This window comes from Eretmochelys imbricata, chromosome 11, assembly GCF_965152235.1.
Source record: "Eretmochelys imbricata isolate rEreImb1 chromosome 11, rEreImb1.hap1, whole genome shotgun sequence".
Classification (NCBI taxonomy): Eukaryota; Metazoa; Chordata; order Testudines; family Cheloniidae; genus Eretmochelys; species Eretmochelys imbricata.
In genome coordinates, this window is record NC_135582.1 from 58,868,175 (window position 1) to 58,886,600 (window position 18,426).

At 41.7% G+C, this 18,426-nt stretch overlaps 1 protein-coding gene across 1 annotated transcript in view; it reads left to right on the forward strand.

The window, feature by feature from the left end:
* Positions 1 to 16,860, forward strand: part of SPATS2L (spermatogenesis associated serine rich 2 like) — a 56,119-nt gene extending 39,259 nt beyond the window's left edge. The window contains exons 6-10 of the mRNA XM_077830566.1: positions 4,219 to 4,277; positions 9,312 to 9,421; positions 10,664 to 10,766; positions 14,387 to 14,607; positions 15,912 to 16,860. Coding sequence (XP_077686692.1) covers positions 4,219 to 4,277; positions 9,312 to 9,421; positions 10,664 to 10,766; positions 14,387 to 14,607; positions 15,912 to 16,310 — 892 coding nt within the window. The 3' untranslated portion in view covers positions 16,311 to 16,860. The remainder of the gene's footprint in view (positions 1 to 4,218; positions 4,278 to 9,311; positions 9,422 to 10,663; positions 10,767 to 14,386; positions 14,608 to 15,911) is intronic.
* The last annotated feature ends 1,566 nt before the right edge of the window (positions 16,861 to 18,426 follow it).

Consider the following 18,426-nt stretch of genomic DNA (forward strand, 5'->3'; position numbering starts at 1 on the left):
AATTTCAAAATCATTCCTGTTTATCTAGGAACTTCTGTGTTGTATCTGAGCACCTTCCTGAGGGGTTCTTTATTCACGTACCAGAATAGATAAAGAGTGGAAACTTATCTAGAAAATGGCAAGTTATTACTATGATTAATGTACAACATACAAGAAATTTGGGTTGGCTGTGATCTCGTTTTTCCTTTGGTAATAAATGCTTTTTTATTTGGCATCAAAATATAATGTAACTGGCCAAGCAATTTAGCATATATTCAAAGATCTATTATTGGAATGGGGAGAGAACAGGTCTGAAGTGGTTTGGGCCAGGCGTTTTTGTTCACTCTGTTTATGTGAACTCATTGCTCGGTATTTCTTCATTTTTTTTCCAATCTAAAGGTTGTGTTTACATAACCTGTGGCGTACTGTGGATGCACTTTTGTAAGTGCTTTTTTTTGTTTGTTTCATGTGCAATTTTCAAGACACACTGTTGTCACCTGGAGAATTCAGCCAAGGAAGTTCGATACCTGTGTGGTCATGAATGATTAATAGGAAATAGATTCTGGGAAGCTATTGCTTTTCTGAGCAATAAGCTGGAATTATCCATTGCCCATTTGAATCCCAAGTCTATCCATATGCCTAGAGAATATTGAGCAGCAATTGGACCACTTCTTCAGGTCCTACTTCTTCAGGTTCTGGGACCGACAGCTACAACTACACTACATGCAACAATGGAAGATACTGAATTTAGCTGTCTGAAATGGAAACCCAGACCTGAAGAACTACTCTGTGTGGCTCGAAAGCTTGGCTCTCTCACCAACAGAAGTTGGGCTAATAAAAGATATTACCTCACCCACCTTGTCTCTGTAATATCCTGGGACCAACACAGCTACAACGGCACTGCATACAACCATTTCCACTTGGAATTCTTGTACTTTAGTCAGGTGTTTATACCACAACTGACTTGTAGTTTCCAGTGCTCTGGTGACTCCTTTAGGACCTTGTTCTCCAATCATTATCCACAAAACTCCCATTGACTTTATGAGAGCTTTTCGTTCACAATACTGAAACTGCAGGACCAAACTCGTGCTCTCGGGTATTGTAAACTACTACATATGTTACGGGCCAAGTAACAGCTGCCTAAAAGGGCATGCTGGATGGGGAAGTCAGTAAAGTTATTTCAGTGTGTCAAGGTTCCTCCCCCACTCTGAACTCTAGGGTACAGATGTGGGGACCTGCATGAAAAACCTCCTAAGCTTATCTTTACCAGCTTAGGTCAAAACTTCCCCAAGGTACAAAATATTCCACCCGTTGTCCTTGGACTGGCCGCTACCACCACCAAACTAATACTGGTTACTGGGGAAGAGCTGTTTGGACACGTCTTTCCCCCCAAAATACTTCCCAAAACCCTGCACCCCACTTCCTGGACAAGGTTTGGTAAAAAGCCTCACCAATTTGCCTAGGTGACTACAGACCCAGACCCTTGGATCTTAAGAACAATGAACAATCCTCCCAACACTTGCACCCCCCCTTTCCTGGGAAATGTTGGATAAAAAGCCTCACCAATTTGCATAGGTGACCACAGACCCAAACCCTTGGATCTGAGAACAATGAAAAGCATTCAGTTTTTTACAAGAAGACTTTTAATAAAAAAATAGAAGTAAATAGAAATAAAGAAATCCCCCTGTAAAATCAGGATGGTAGATATCTTACAGGGTAATTAGATTCAAAAACATAGAGAACCCCTCTAGGCAAAACCTTAAGTTACAAAAAAGATACACAGACAGAAATAGTTATTCTATTCAGCACAATTCTTTTCTCAGCCATTTAAAGAAATCATAATCTAACACATACCTAGCTAGATTACTTACTAAAAGTTCTAAGACTCCATTCCTGGTCTATCCCCGGCCAAGACTAGCATACAGACACAGACCCTTTGTTTCTCTCCCTCCTCCCAGCTTTTGAAAGTATCTTGTCTCCTCATTGGTCATTTTGGTCAGGTGCCAGCGAGGTTACCTTTAGCTTCTTAACCCTTTACAGGTGAGAGGAGCTTTCCCCTGGCCAGGAGGGATTTCAAAGGGGTTTACCCTTCCCTTTATATTTATGACACAGTGTAAGAATAAGAGAGACAGAATCATGGCCTGTATTTGCTTTTACACAAATATCCTTGTATCCTGTTAGTTATTTAGGATCATAAGAAGATTGGTCTATAGCAGGAAACTGAATTGTTGAAACTGTTTATCCACAATGGGTGCCTCTGAACCAGTAATGAAATCTATGTGTGTTAGTGTAGACTAGAAAAAACAATTTTCAATGCTGTTTTAGAAGCTGTGATTGAGACTTAATGGGTTGATTGTTCCATTTCCTAATACCAATCAGGCTATGTAGCTAGAGATGGAAAAGACTTGTGCTAGGTACAAAGTTCAGATCTAATCTGAACAACCTCAAAGTTTGCGGGTGTTTGGATGTGGGGTTTTGGTTCGGCCCATTGTAGAGAGAGGAGAGGTGCAAAGTTTGGATTAGGATATGAACCTTACTAAAAGGAGGGACTGTTCAGATCCAGAGTTTTACTCTGAGCCCATCTCTAGTTCTTGTTTCATCCATCTGCCAATGCAGAATATAGACTCCTGACAAAGGACTTATGCACAGTTAAAGCACATACAGTTGGTCTTTGCCAAGAGGAAGCAATTTTATAATTATAAGTGAGCCTATCTATACCACATTTTGTGTTACTGTTACATGCATACTCTGGACTTACACTATGTGTAACTACACTTCACATTGCTGTTACATCGCATACATACTCTTGGTTTATACTCTTTATTGGGCTGTAGGACCACATGTACGTTAATATCGGTATTTTCACATGAATTGGTAATATAGTTGTTCCTGTTACGGACCAGATTGTGTCAAACAGGAACAGACCTACACTGGGGGTGGTGTGAAGCTGCACTGTCCCTTGCTTTTCATACAAATCACATCACCCAATGCAGTTATGTTAGAATACTGAAAGAATAACAACCCAGACGTAAAGGGCCTGTTCAACCTTTCCTTATTCATGTAAGGTTTCAGTTTCATTGACTTCTGCGAGTCTCCTCACATCAGTAAGGTTTGATTCAGAAAGAAAGCTACATTTCATGCTGCTATTTTTAGGTCTTGAACTCCTAATATCTCATTCTGTGCCAAGGCTTATGATTTTATGATGTTTCTGTTGTAAGAGCTGAACTTTCCACTTCCCCCAGTAGTGGCCTGCCTGATTTCACTTGTGGGATCTGACCTACTTGCCATGCCTTTTTTTAAAACAAGACCAAAACCCTTTTGATTCTGCAAAACTGAAAAATTAATGTTGATAATAGTTAATAAACAAGAACTCCTTTACAAAGTATATCAGAGCTATGTACAAAAGCGCCATCTATTGGCGAGCTCTCTAGTGCTGTTACTTCACTAATTTGCATCGTTATATTAACAGGGCCTTTGACCCACTGTTAACTCTCAACAGATCCACCTGTCTGCATTTTGCCAGTTAAAAAGCACAGATGGGGACTGGGGAGTGCTGTGGCAGAGGGTTGCAGGAGTTCTGCTTGAGTGGGGGAGCTCAGGAGCTCTGCAGGAGAAGAAGGCAGGAAGGAAGCCAACCATGTACCTGTCTCATCCCATAAATCCTACAAAAACTGGGCAAGGAGGGTGAATCTTCCAGCTAGTGACCTTGCTAGGTGATGTGCCAAGGGTTATGTACCTTACATAAGGAGAGACTAATTACTCGATTAAAATACCGTGTTCTGGAGAAACTTGTTGCCTGATCGCTAAGGAGAGAAAGCTGTTAGCTCGTGGCCATGATTACATTGTTGTAAGAAACTGCACTGTGAGGTAAACCAGGTCAACATGGATATTAGCTAGGATGCATTTTACTAATCCAGAAGTGAGAATATGGACTTGCACCCAGATAGTACTTGTGCAGCTAGATCAGAGATATCCGCATATAAATGCAAAAGGATAGTATCTGGCTAATAATGTATTAACTTTCATTAGAGATTAGTTAGCACTGGCTGCTGTATTCAGTTAGTGTCTAGTTATTTTATCTCTTTCCATTTAATTTTCCCTTTATTAATTCCAAAACTGTCAGTAACAGCGTTCTGAAGTCTTTTATATAATAGCATTTATTAGTATAAGATATATTTTAGTTCTGCTTCACATCATAGTTTTATCTTGGGTTAAATCATATTTTTTTTTCCTTTTTAGCATCATAGACAAAGAAGTGTCATTAATGGCAGAAGTTGATAAAGTTAAAGAAGAAGCCAGTAAGTAGAAAACATACTAGAGTGCTTGTGTGTGTTTTGGAAGAGTTGGGAGAACATGTGTTTTTGATTCTGCAGAAAAACTAAGTAGTAAATCAGTTCCTCTAGCAGCATTACAGCATTGTTTGTTGTATACAGGGCCTCTGGTATTCTCTACCACTTCCTGAACAAGTTCTGTCTAAAAGAATTGTGCACCAAATTTTAACATATTTCCATCCCTATAAATTCAGCTGGAGTGTTAACATGTATTAGTTAAGGCTCCATGTCTGCCACGGAGATCATGGATTCCGTGACTTTCTGTGACCTCCATGACTTCTGCAGCGGCCAGTGCAGCTGGCTCCAGGGCTGCCTGAGCAGATCAGACAGCTCCTGGGCCAGTCGCATCAGCCGTTGCTAGAGCAGTTTGAGTGTGGGAGGGGCCTGGAGGTTGGGGTGCGGGGCGGTGCTTATGTTGGGAAGGGGAGCTCCCTGAAAGCATCTGGCACGTCCCTGCAGCTCCTAAATGGAGGGGTCGGGGGCTCTGCGAGCTGACCCTGCCTGGAGGCACCGCCCCCGCAGCTCCCATTGGCTACAATTCCCTGCCAATGGGAGCGGCTCAGCCAATGGCAGCTGTGGGGATAGTGCGTGGAGCCCCCTGGCCTTCCCTCCCCTAGGAGCTTCAGGGACATGCCAGCTGCTTCCGGGAAGCTGCGCGGAGCCCGGTAGGGAGCCTGCCAGCCCAGCCAACCCTCTCCCCCCCTGCACCAGCAAGGGTCCCAGGCCATGCGCCACCGCTGGCTCTTCCCCCCACACACCAGCGGCGCCCCTGCACCCCCACCCCCAAAGAACCCCTGGCCCAAGTTTTCATCACAGGTATATAGGACAAGTCATGGACAGGTCACTGGCCGTGAATTTTTGTTAACCGCCCGTGAACTGTCCATGACTTTTACTAAAAATACCTGTAACTAAAACATAGCCTTAATAATAGTCAATAATGCAAGGATGTCAGAATCTAAAGCTGGCTGCAGAATTCCATATAATCATGAAGTCACTCTTTTGCTTTGGAACTTATTAACCCTTCAGAATATTTGGATGTGGTGACATCACTAATTCTCTAGTGTTCTCTATTTATATGGCACCTTCCATTCTGAATGACTCAACACACTTTTTATAGACTAAGCATCCAGTCCTGCAAGCATTCCATGTATGGAATCCCCATTGATGTTAATGGGAGTTTCGTCTGCACCAGGCTTGCAGGACTGAGTCCCGTATACACGCAGCCAAACCCCTTCTCTTATGAAAATGTCCATGGGATTTTTAATGACTCTGAATGGGCAGAAGTTCAGTTTTTAAAGTATGTTTCTGTTCTGAAAAGTGACTAAAATATGGCACCTTCTTATGACAGATCAGCCCCTGTGTGTATTCAGAAACATATTGTCTGACTTTAGTGACATATATATTTTAATGCTGATAGCACCCTGTCACACACATGGAAATCATTTTATCTGCCTTGGAGGGTTGAAGAATCAACCCAGTTAAGAGTTAAACCTGGGATCCCAAGTAATCCAGAGTTTTCCAAGCTGAGACTTAACCTACTATTACAGCTTGTAGAGTGCTTCTTGCATTTTCCTTTCTCAATCCCTGCACTCCTTTGCTAATGGTGAAACAGTTATATATATATATATCTCATTCGGGTCACTATAGTACTATATACATGGCTTCTAATATATGAAGATATATAGTGAAATATCACGCAATACAGCTATATTTGGCTTTACATCATTTTTAAGGAGACAAAGTTGTAATCATGCTCATGAATTTAAAAGGTATCGTAAAAAACAGATGTTGATCAAAACCTGTTTTCCTAATTATCAATTGAGGCAAATCTGATCAGAAGCATTCCAGACTTTCATCTAACTTCTGTCTCTTGTATAGGTGCTATCTAGATAGGTATATTCTGGTGGGGGAAAAGGTAACGCGCACCAATCATTTAATGGGACACTGCAGCAGCAGTGGTATACCCCACATTAGAAATCACACTTTTAAACCAGCTCTAGTGGGAGTATGTCTAAGTAAGGACTAAAAAGGCTGAGCAGTGAGCTCAGGATTTGTCCCAATATTAGTAACACAGGAGGGAGATTGTCTGTCACAGGTGAAGATCCTATTGGTCTTTCACTGGTTTATAAACCTAAAGCGCTATGAGGGAGGGTCACAAATACACATGTTCTTGAAAGCTGCATTTGTATGTAGATCTCTTGAGTTAGCTGACAGGTGTTTAAAACAACAAAAAATCTGTGTTTTCAGATAAGTTCCTTGTGACTATACACATGTGGAGGCAAAAGAGAAGAAATTATTCTAGCAAAGTTTGACCATAATGTACACTTAAAATGTTTCCTATGAGAGATCTTCTAACACAAACGTGAAAGACATGTGGATTTGGAGTTCTGGGGGGACTTTTTTTTCAAGATAATGATAGAAACAAGCCAGCAGTTCCTTGGTTACCTGCAAAGATTGTCATAATCACCTGGAGGGCATGCAACTGCTTCCAATGAAATCAATGGCAAAATTCCCATTGATGTCAGTGGAGCAGGATCCAGTGCACAAATAAAGCCACATTTTAGAAATCCACCGCATAGCTCTGATGTTATCAGAGGGCTACACATTCATCTAGTGTGAGGCTGGAATCCACTTTTTGGGTTAAGTAAAACTAGTTATATTATACAGAGATACTAACCTAGGATGTACCTATTGGGTTCGCGCTGCATTAATATATCACTTTGGATTCAATTCTCTGCTCTCCCATTGACTCTATACGTGTGCTTGGACAGATTTCTGTGCCTTTCTTTAAATTGCAGCTTCTGCTGTCGCTCAGGGCTATTGTGAGAGTTAGGGTCTGTAAAGTGCTCTTAGATCTTTGGGTTGCTGTTATTACTGAAAAGTGTGTAGTATTAATTAATAATTATGTTATTATTTATCTTCACATCTTTCCACCACATGGGAGGATTATTGAACTGATGATCATTTTTAATATTTCTATAGGTCAAATTTCCCAAACTGGTAACCTTAACAGTGTGCAAAAATAGGTATTTGCATGTGCATCACATGCTAGTGTGCATCTGCAGCTGTGGAATTTGAGCACATGATTTGGACAGTCACTTTGAAAAATTTGGTCCTGAACCTGTAGAGACAGCATAGTTAGCACAATTTAAAATAATTCTTCAGCAAGGAATAATATATAAGCAAGGTGATCACTATAAAACTTAGTGACTTGTTTAACAAACCAACAGGGATTCCCCATGTTACAACGCTGGAATCCATATTCCACATATGGCTAAGGATGATGGGTGGAATGAAAAAATCAGCTAAGGAGCAAAGTAAAAGGCCACCACTTATCATAACTATCAGTGTGCTGCACTGTCACAGAGCCTTCCATCTGAGGACCTCAAAGCTCTTTACAAAAATTAGGGAATTAAGCGACACAAACCCTCTGTAAGACTTGGTCATATTACACCTCGTTTTAATGATGGTATAAAGGAGGCACAAAGAGGATAAGGGCTTGTCTGCATGGGATATTAGTGTGCAATAAAATAGGGTGTGAACTTTAAAATACAATAGCTGTCCCACACTAATTCCCTGCATGGACGCTCTTATTCTGCACTAAAAGTGCTTTGTGTAGATTAATTTTGCTAAACCACAAAAAGTCTCTCTAAGTACAGAGTAAGAGTGTCCACACTCTAAAGTCATATCCTAGCTTATTACACAATAACTTCCCTGGGTACATAAACCCTAAGTGCCAAGGTCACTCAGGAAATCTGTGGCAAAGCAAGCATAGAAACTAGGGGGTAAATCCAGCTGGTGTAAATTGTCAGAGCTCCATGGAAGTCAACCAACTGTAACAGTTTACATCAGCTGAGGATGTGTACCAAGGTCTCTTGGCTCCCAGTCCTGTGCATCAGCCGTAAGAACACTATTATCATTGTTTAACATTTAGATTTCACCTTTCCTCCCTTTGCATAAATGCAAACCCCACCATTTCCCTACTGCTGAATCAGATTTTGCAAACACATGGATCATCAATGTTTAGGTAACTGCAAATTTCATTGTCCTCCACAATTTGTCATATTACATAATCCTAAGCATTAAGAAAGAGTGGGCCACTGCTATTGTGGTTCATAATATTTTTTTTCTAATAGCAGATTAGGGAGTGTAAAATAATAATTTCCTTATACAGTGTATACAACATGTGGAGTCTTGTGTATTTAATATTTTTCATAAAAATCTTATGCATTTAAAATTTGTTACATAAATGGAATATGGCTTCATTAGCTAAACTGCATAAGAGCATAATCTGTACTTGAAAGCAAAACCATAACTCTTAGAAATTAGACAAACTATATACAACAGAATCTTTCAGAAGGGGATAAAATGGTCACATCTAAATAAAAGACATCATGCACCGGGTGTAAAGCTGTTGGCTCAAGTCACTTCCTGCATCTCAGCTGAGTCCTCGATGATTTTGTGCTTTAAAAAAAATAATTGGAAAAAGCTCAAAACACCATGTGTACCATCTGGTTGTCTAAATGTTGAAGAGCAGGTTTAACTTTGGGTGGGGATTTTGATTTTCTAACAGCATATCAATTTCATATCTTTCTTAACAATAAACGGTTAAGTTAAATCCTTTGATTTGGATTAATCGGTGCAGACAGGGTCATATGGATGGAAATGTGCTTGCCATGTTGTGTGTTTTCCATGTGTTGATGTACAATGTTAATGTACAGAGACAAGGTGGGTGAGATAATACCTTTTCCAAGTTTTCCAGCTGCACAGAGCTCTTCTTCCCAGACCTGAAGAAGTGCTCTGTGTAAGCGCAAAAGCTTGTCTCTCTCTCCAACAGAAGTTGATCCAATACAAGATATTACCTCACCCACCTTGTCTCTCTACTATCCTGGGACCAACATGGGTACAACAATGCGGCAAATAGTGTTAATGTACAGACAGTAACGAGTTAAAAAGTGATTATGTTCCTAGCACTAATGTATTATCCTTTTTGCTTGGCAGTGGAAATCTTGACTGCTCGTCAGAAAAGAGCTGAGGAGCTAAAGAGACTGACAGACTTAGCTAGTCAGATGGCTGAGACACAACTGGCTGAACTCAGGGCTGAAATCAAGGTTAGTCCACCAAGACACTTCCATTTGGATGTGTGCTCTCTTTACATGGAGACTAAGCCTGTGCTGCCAACATAACTTTGTATCCCTATTCTGTGCTATAAATGCTTAGGACCAGAACGTTGCTGACCATTTGTGGGAGGAACGCCTGCTCAGGGCAAGCTTCTGTACTTCTGGCCAATGAATAGAAACTAGTATGGAGGCGGTCCAAGCTGCACCCTATTAAATAGTGTAGCAGGGGCTTCTGCTATGTGTGCATCCCAGAGTTATTAGTCCCAATTAGTTGCGGCCCATATTGAGCCTGTAAGCTTAAAGGCCAAATAACAAAAACCTCTGCACAGTGGCAGAATGACACAAGCTCCTTTTCCCAAATATCAAATTGATGCATCAGTCAATCAGGTTCTTCTTGTATTGTGCTCTGAAGCACACCAACTCAGACTGCAGGTGACAGCTTCGCTGAGATTGCCTTGGCACAGAAACTGACACTGGGGGTGATGTGACATCAGGAAAGAGGCCATCCCTCCAATAATGGTTGCTGAATGGTTGCTACTGAGGCTTTTTGGACTGTAACCAGTACCTTGAAGTGCACTTGTAAGTGAACAGGTAACCCCCAGAACGGAGTATTGCTGGTATATTATTGTAGCACACCAAAATACCTTGCTCTCTCCCCTCCCCCTGTGGAGGCGTATGCAGTGACCAGGAGGGGCTACAAGTTGGAGCTCTGTATAACTCCACATGTCAGAGCTCTCAGGGAGGAAGCCAAGAGCCTTATTTCTACCCTTTGGTACCAGTCACAGAGCAGGAAGCAAAGCTACAGAAGGGCATTCCCAGCCACTTCTATCAGGTTCTGCAAGTGAGTCGACAAAATCTTTCGGCGGAAATCAAAGGCCGCTGAGAGGCCTAACAATAATGAGGCCACTTTGGGCCTGATTCCATTTACACAAAGGTGCATTTGTACTGCTCTGGCATTGAAAAGGGGCCTTAAAGTGGGTGTATTGTACAGTGTAATGTACACCTACTTTAAGGTCCCTTTACGCTGCCAGAGCTTAATACAGGATGGGAAACTCCTCCTGTTTTATCTGCTCAGATTCTGTGCAGAGAGCCTGAGCACTATGGATGACAGACAGCAGAGACCATACAGTGACCTTGGGATAATTAACATTAGGGTGATTTCTTCACCATCTATAGAATGAAGTGGGCTACATTAGAATGTTAGCCAATGTTAATTTCCTTGTATTTTTGTAGCACTTTGTGAGCGAACGCAAATATGATGAAGAGCTGGGTAGGTCTGCCCGGTTCTCCTGTGACACAGAACAGCTAAAGACCCAAATTCAGCTCTGCGGAGAAAGTAAGTTCTGGTGATTTTCAAAGTAAGTGCTGTGTGAATGTAGCAACTACTTGACTTCTCTGCACTACCATGATGTCAAGGGACCAGATTCAGCCCTGGCATAAGAGGGAGCAACTGCACTGATTTCAGATGATGTGTATTGTTTTTTGCAGAAGCTAAATTTGGTGCAAGGTATTTTACACCTGTCCTTCTGTAAATTTACTGAGATGCTCACAAACCATTGTCTGCTTCAAAAGTCATGTTCCCCGGATGCAAAATTTGACCTCTCTGATTTCTCATTATGTCGTGCAAGACTTTGTATGTTTTTTTAAAAAACAAATACTTCAATGCTTTTCTCCTCCCGCCAGCCATCCGCCTCTACTCCACCAGCCCCAGCACTCATGAGCAAACAAAACATGGCATGGTGGAGGAAAAACGATTTCAGGAAGAAAACAATTTCCAGCTTCAGATTTCCAAGGAGTTACTATAAATAGCAAGAAAAACAAATCGTGAATCTGCCAGAATGAATCTTGTGATTCCATCGCCTAAGAATTGTCTCCCTCGAGTCACAAACAGTTTAATACACAAGAACACAGGAATTGCTATTGCAGAACAGTCTGAGGGATCCATCTAACCTAGTATCCTGTCTCTGTTAGTGGCTAATCCCAGATGTGCTGGAGGAAAGCATGAATTTCCAAATAATGCATCTAATTGGGCACAGTGATCTTATGGTAACTATCTCATGCCCTAAAGCTTAAGGATTTGGAAGTTCTTTAATTGTTATCCTACCTAGTGTAACCACAGCTGCTATTGATGTAATATATACTTGTTTTTTTAATTTTACTAAATATTTCCATAAATAACCTGCAGCTGCAGTGAATTTCACAGGTTAATTATTTTTATTTAGGCCTTGGCTCATCAGTGCAGTTACCTAACTCTAAGCACATGAGTTGACCCACTGAATTCAGAACATTGCAATCTGTAGGGCTATTACTCTTAAGGATAGTGGTGAGACAGTAGGGCATTGGACTGGGACTCAAGAGATCTGGACTCAATTCCTAGCTCGGCTGGAATAGTCAGTTCCTCTCTCTGGGCCTTTTGTATCTCTCCCGTCCTTTGTTTGGCTTGTCTATTTAGAGTGTAAGATCTTCAAGGCAGGGACTGTCTGTCACTGTGTGTCTGTACAATGATAACCATCATGGGACCCTAACCAAGACTGGGACCTTGAGATGCCACTGTAGTACAAATAACAACTAGTAATGTGCTTATAGGTAAGCATGTGCTGAAGGGCTTTGCTGACTTGGGGCCTTTTTGCAGGAACAACTAACACAAGTTTGTGCAAAGTAAGGAACTTGTGGGGTTTGAGCAGCCAGGGAGGGTAAGCTGCACAATCTGACAGTGTAAGACAGGCATTAGTGTGAAATGAAAGCAACAGGAATGATATACATCTGTGAGTGATGGACATTGGGATTTTAAAGTGTTCCAGTTGCTCTCTCTCCAACGTGTAATCATCTCTATAAGATCACTTTAAAATATAACATCTTCATTGTACTATTTTTTTTTTTTTACAATTTTCTAAAGAAAAATATGTATTTTCTGTTAAAAAGTAAGCAGCCCACTTTATGACAGGCAGCTTGATGCGTGCACTGGCTTCCACACCAGCCTGTCTGTCATAAAAAAGACAGAATGGTAGAATTCAATGCTAGCGCAGCTCAGATCATCCTCTCTGCTTACAAAAGAAAGACCTATATTTCACTTTTCAGAGTAACAGCCGTGTTAGTCTGTATTCGCAAAAAGAAAAGGAGTACTTGTGGCACCTTAGAGACTAACCAATTTATTTGAGCATGAGCTTTCGTGAGCTACAGCTCACTATTTCACTGTTTTGCTCTGTGCAGTTCAGCAATATGGAGTTACATTATTTTTGCTAAGAGGTCACCTAGTGGAGGGAAATAAATAAGAGATTAAAAAAACACTACCAAAACTAGCTAGTGCTTGGTTTGTAAATACACTTGGCATTAGGCTGCAACCTCTTTTTTCATCCTAGTGGTGGAGAGATGGGGAGTCCTCCCTGAATAATGTTGAACATTCGATAAAACTATGTATCTGGCTGGAAACTTCCTTTCTCTCTGGACGCTGAAGACTCTGTCCACCATCTCTTGCTTTTGATGCATATTTGCATCATGTGTGCTTGTAAGACAAAGTGGGACAAGGAAGTTCTGTAATCAGAAGTCAGAACAGAGTGAGGTGGGGCAGCCATAATCTATTTACAGCACCAGAGCCCTTTCTGAGACTGCTAATGGACCAGAAACTCAGATGGCTGAAGACCCTATGGAAGTGCTATAGGAATCCAGAACTGAAGAGTTGATTTTAGTGAACTTTAAGCCAAAATCTGTAAGTGTTTGAGATGCAACCCTTTGAATTGGGTGGTAGCAGAAGTGACAGAAACATGTGAGATTGTACAGTGGTAATTCCTCAAGTAGTTTTCCAATGGCATATATGAGACGAGTTTGTGGTCTCCATCAAGGTAGTAGTAGACAAGTGTCCATATCACAATCAGGCCTTTGGGTTGGCAGGTTCCCTATAGAGGCTAATTATTGAATGAGCCATGGAGACTGGACTATCCTCTCACTCCTAGAGATGGCCTTTGCAACTTGCAAATCAGAGTAGAGGCACATTGTTGGGGAATAATAGGGAAGCTCGCATGGCATGGCTGTTATCCATGCTATACCTCTTCTGTGGAAGGAGTCAAAACTCCATCTCAGCAGCCTTTTATCAGCATGAAATTCACTTCAATTTCCAGGCCAAATTCAGTCCAAGGTGTAAAGGGAAACAACCAGCATTGGATTATCACATAGACAAAGTAGGCACGTGCCTAGGGCCCAAATTCAGGGAGGAGGCCCAGGGCCTACCGAACAGCCATGCAATTCACTCATCACATCCAGGCTGGCCATGCTCTGGATTCACCAGGACTGACTGCTCATCTTGCTGCTACTTGTGGTGTTGCTCACCATGATGGAAGGGTAGCTGGCCAAATCTGAATGGCACTACAACCCCATGAGCCAGGTAACAACGCCACTCACTCAAATTTGGCCCAGCCATCCCTCCACCATGGTGAGCAGTGTTCCCTCTAATTTTTCCCACCCATGTGTGGAATGCATTTCATTATGTGCACCAATATGGAGGTGATGTCTGACACATCACCTCCATATTGGTGCACATAACAGTATTCATGTGGTGGGGTTCAGAGTGTGGGAGGGGGCTCAGGGCTGGGGCAAAGGGTGCAGGGATGTGAGGGCTCTGGTTGGGGGTGCAGGCTCTGGGGTGGGGCCGGGGATGAGGGGCAGAGGGTTGGGTGCAGGGGTGAGGGCTCTGGCTGGGGGTGCGGGCTCTGGGGTGCGGCTGGGGATGAGGGGTGCAGGAGGGTGCTCTGGGGCTATGGTGGGGAGAGAGGACCCTCAGCTCTCTCCCCCCGCAGCAGCACCTGGGCTGGAGAGGAGAGGGCCCTTTCTCCACTGTGGCAGCTCATGGACCTGATTCTGAAATGACTCCACTGAATTCTGGTGTAACTGAGATAAGAATCTGGGCCTTGTGTTTTGGTGCTGATGATGTACCTGATAACACTGAGTGTTTTTCTTTTGTAGTTTCTCATCCAAAGAACAACTACTCCTCAAGAACACCATGCAGTTCTGTGCTGCTGTCAGTGACTTCGCATGTGGCATCTGGCAAGCAAAGTACACACTCCCGAAAATCCTCTAGTCACATCAAGAACTTTGACAGTAAAACGGCCAGCACTAAAATGCCAAATCATCTTATTTCCAATCCCACAGAATCCTCTCCCCAAGTAACCCCAACAAATAAACAGGTAAGAAACTAGAAACGAGCTAGACTGAAGTTCAACAGTCACAAACTCATGGGAAAATCTGCGGTATTCCAAGTGAACAAAACCAAACCAAATACCATTCTGCAACACATCACATGCAATTCGCCATTGACAGGGATGGACAAAATGAACTAGTAGATGGTTTCCAAATCCAGTTTCATGACTGTGTGGAACATAGGTGATGGGAGAACATCGGAATTGCCGTACCAGGAACAGATCAATGCCCTGTGACCACTACCAGTTGCTTCAGAGCAAGGTTTTCAAAACCCTGCATGATACCTAATTGCCCTATACTATGGTATGGGGAAATATTTATTCCTATTGGTAAGTGATCAGCTTAGCCTTCAGGACCTGGTAGATCTTGAAATTTGAAATCTGCCTGATTTCAAGAGAATTATATTATTTCACAAGTTCAGTAGTTCTGCTAACTATATTGTGGCATATTTATATCTGTTTCATTTACAGGAGCACCCTGCAATATCCTTGTCCTGTAGTGCTTACTTAGGTAAAGCTCCTGAGGAAGTCAGTCTGAGTTTTGCCTGACCAGGGATTACAAAATGAGACAGACCCATAAAGAGAAAATAAGGAGCATTTTATAAGTTCCGTGTGTACATAGAATCTGCTGCCATAGCAGTCATACAACTCCATGCAAAACCACCACTTTCCACAACCGATAAAAACTCGCTCTCTGTAGGTGGTAAACAAAATGGGCGTCTCCCCCATCCCTCTGGATTCTTAACTCTTTTCTTTCCAAATGGATATCCGCTGTTTCTTTCTGCAGCTCTTACTGTACTATTTACACAACGCTTTACTATCCAGAAAAATAGCAGTTGTATTCTTGGGGGGCCGAGTCAGAGTGAACCTGGGTTCAGACCCTCAAAGGTATCTAGGTGCCTCACTCCCACTGATTCCAATAGGAGGAATAAGGCACCTAAATACCTTTGAGGGTCAGGGCCCACGTGTTTTTACTGCTACTTAGCTTTGCTGCTGGTGTTTCTGTGGAGCTGTCTAATACATCATCGCCTTTTGACCAGCACACGCATTTGCAGACTGCTCAGGTGCCAACTCTGTAGTGATGGTCTTGTAGATGTAGCAGTTTTTAACAGAGCTCTAGCAATGATCAAGCTTATATGTTCTGTTACGTGCAGGGTTAAACAAATGCACTGGATGCATAAGGAATTTGATTCTGCATATACTTATTAATATTCACTGTGTTATATTTGTTTTTAACAAAATCTTTTAAGGGGGCATGCAACCTAACAATCATTCATTTTCTTTCTTGGTAGAATGTGCCGTCTAGCCAGAGACGAAGATTTAACTCACAGTATCACGGCATCCGGCTCAATGGATCGGTCAAGTCACAAGGTGCCAGTAACGAAACAGATCAAAATAATATAAAGAGCAGTTCCAGATATGAACACAGAAGACAACAGCATAATAGTTTCAGACCTAAAAACAAAGGAGCTATGAAAAATCAAGACCAGTCCACAGCTACAAGGACCACAGAGAATCTCACACATACAGAAAAAACCCAAAGAAAGCATCGTACACCAGACAGCACCGAGCCCAGACCATTCCGCAGCAGCGTTGCTGGGGTATCTCAGTGCAATTTATGTCCTGCAAGAATAGAGGTCTCTGCTGATGCCACTGTTCTTTCAGTGCCAGCTGTGACTTTGGTGGCTTAAATTCTCACCACGAAGAGAGACAGAGCAGATTTATTTTTTTCCATTTCAGTATCTCGCTCAAGATGCTAGTTGAGATGCTGACAAAAAGCTAGTCTGTCAGAAAACAGAATCAGTTTAAATCAGTTGCTGCTTAAAAACCTGTTGGTATTTTTATTAATTCCAAATAATCAATAATAGTTCACCTCATACTTTCAAGGCTTTGCTCAATGTGCCCAAGGTTATTTTTGTCATGACAATGCAGCATTTTAGCCAGGCAGTATTTGCTTCTTAGAAAAATCAAATCTAGGTTGAAAAAAATAAATTGAAGATTAAATGCATAGTAGCAAGATGCCCGCTATAGATATGCGGTTGTACCAGTCCACTCTGTTGTTTGTAGAACTGCTAATGTTAGAAAAAATAACAGGAAGTTCATACATCATGGTCTGCAATGAAAACAGATGCTCTTATAGAATTTTTCTGTACAAGTCTATACAGCGCTCTTTCTCTCCATATATATATCTATATTATATACTCTCACAATATTGCTCTATACAAATTAAAAAACATAATACATTTGATTTCTGTCTGTTATTCCATAGTGAAAGATCTGTAAGATCAAGTATAAATTGTATTTAATACATAACATAGTATTTTTCATTGGTAAACTACTCAGTCTGGAAAAATGCTCATTTCTTACGTTTGGAATGTATATAGTCACGGTTATCCAGGTGCACAGTCCAAATCGCCACCTTTATCAGTCACTTTTCTATGAATAATCAGAATTATTTTTTTGCGTATGAAAAGTTGCAGTTGAATCCAAACTGTTCCCACAGGAGAACTATGACTCTTACAACTCTGTTATGGCAACGTGCAGCAGAAAGTGGAGAGGGATATTTGAGTGGCTATCACATCCATCTGAATTTTCTATTTAAAAAAAATCCTAGATAGTTTTAATGTTCTGATTCTGAATTTCAAAAAGCTTGTTTCTTCCAAAAAAATTAAAAGCCACTCCCTAAAATCTCTAATGTTTGCTGCTTTGCAGTACCAAATCACATGAGCTTCTCATTTGTTTATACTCACCTTTGCGGCAACAACCACCCTCAACATGCACTTTAGGCCCAATCTTGCAGTTCTTATTCAAGTAAAAGTCCCACCAAGATCAGTTCTCTTTATCCATTTTTAGGGCTTTATTCCTTGCTTGTTGAAATTTATCTTAGACATTTGGGACCTGACCTCACGGATGTCAACTGGAGTCTTTCAACTAACTTCAGTGGATTCTGGATCAGGCCCTTACTTTCTGTTGTGGACTAGATTCCAATACCCTGAGTCACACTGAATAGCACCATGAGCCACAGGTAGCTCTACTGACTTCAAAGACCATGTCTACACTATTTAGATAAATAGATAAATGGATCCCCAATCTCTCTTCCGTCAACCCCGGAACTCCACCACGGCAAGCGGAGGAAGCGGAGTCGACGGGGGAGCAGCGGCCATCGATCCCGCGCCGCGAAGTAAGTGATTCTAAGTCGATCTAAGATATGTCATAAATTGAAGAGAGAAGGGGAAAAAAAAAAACAACTGTGAAATTTTCCTTTCACTGGGAAACATCATTCCCTCTCTTCCCAGCCATGGCTGAAGTGCAGCCACATCTCACTAATCAGTTAGGTGCTTAAACAGAAATCATTTAAAGCTAGTTTCCTCTCTTCTCTGGCAAAATGTTGAAAAGTGAGACCACTGCAGTGATTACAAAGATAAGAGACAAGACATTAAATACCTATTGTATGCAATCTCTGCATCCCAGTCTCTCCCAGGAGGAAGACTTCTCAGTGCAGAGAAGGAACTAAAACCTAGCTGTGTATAGCCCAATCAGCTATGCCATCTGGCTGCTCAATTTATCCATTAGTAGTTGTCTGTTTTCTTGCAGGGGGTTACAGCAATTGTGGGTATTAAGGAAGGATTTGAAATGGAACAGAGTATTGGCCTTTCATGAATAAGGGAGAGGGTGGAAGAATGCACGTATATATTTGTGGGAGAAGCAGACAAATGGCCAGGCATAGCTGATGTCATTAGCAGAGCAGAAGAGATGACATAAAAAACAAGACTGAACTATCATAATGCTGGGTTCAGAAAACAGGCA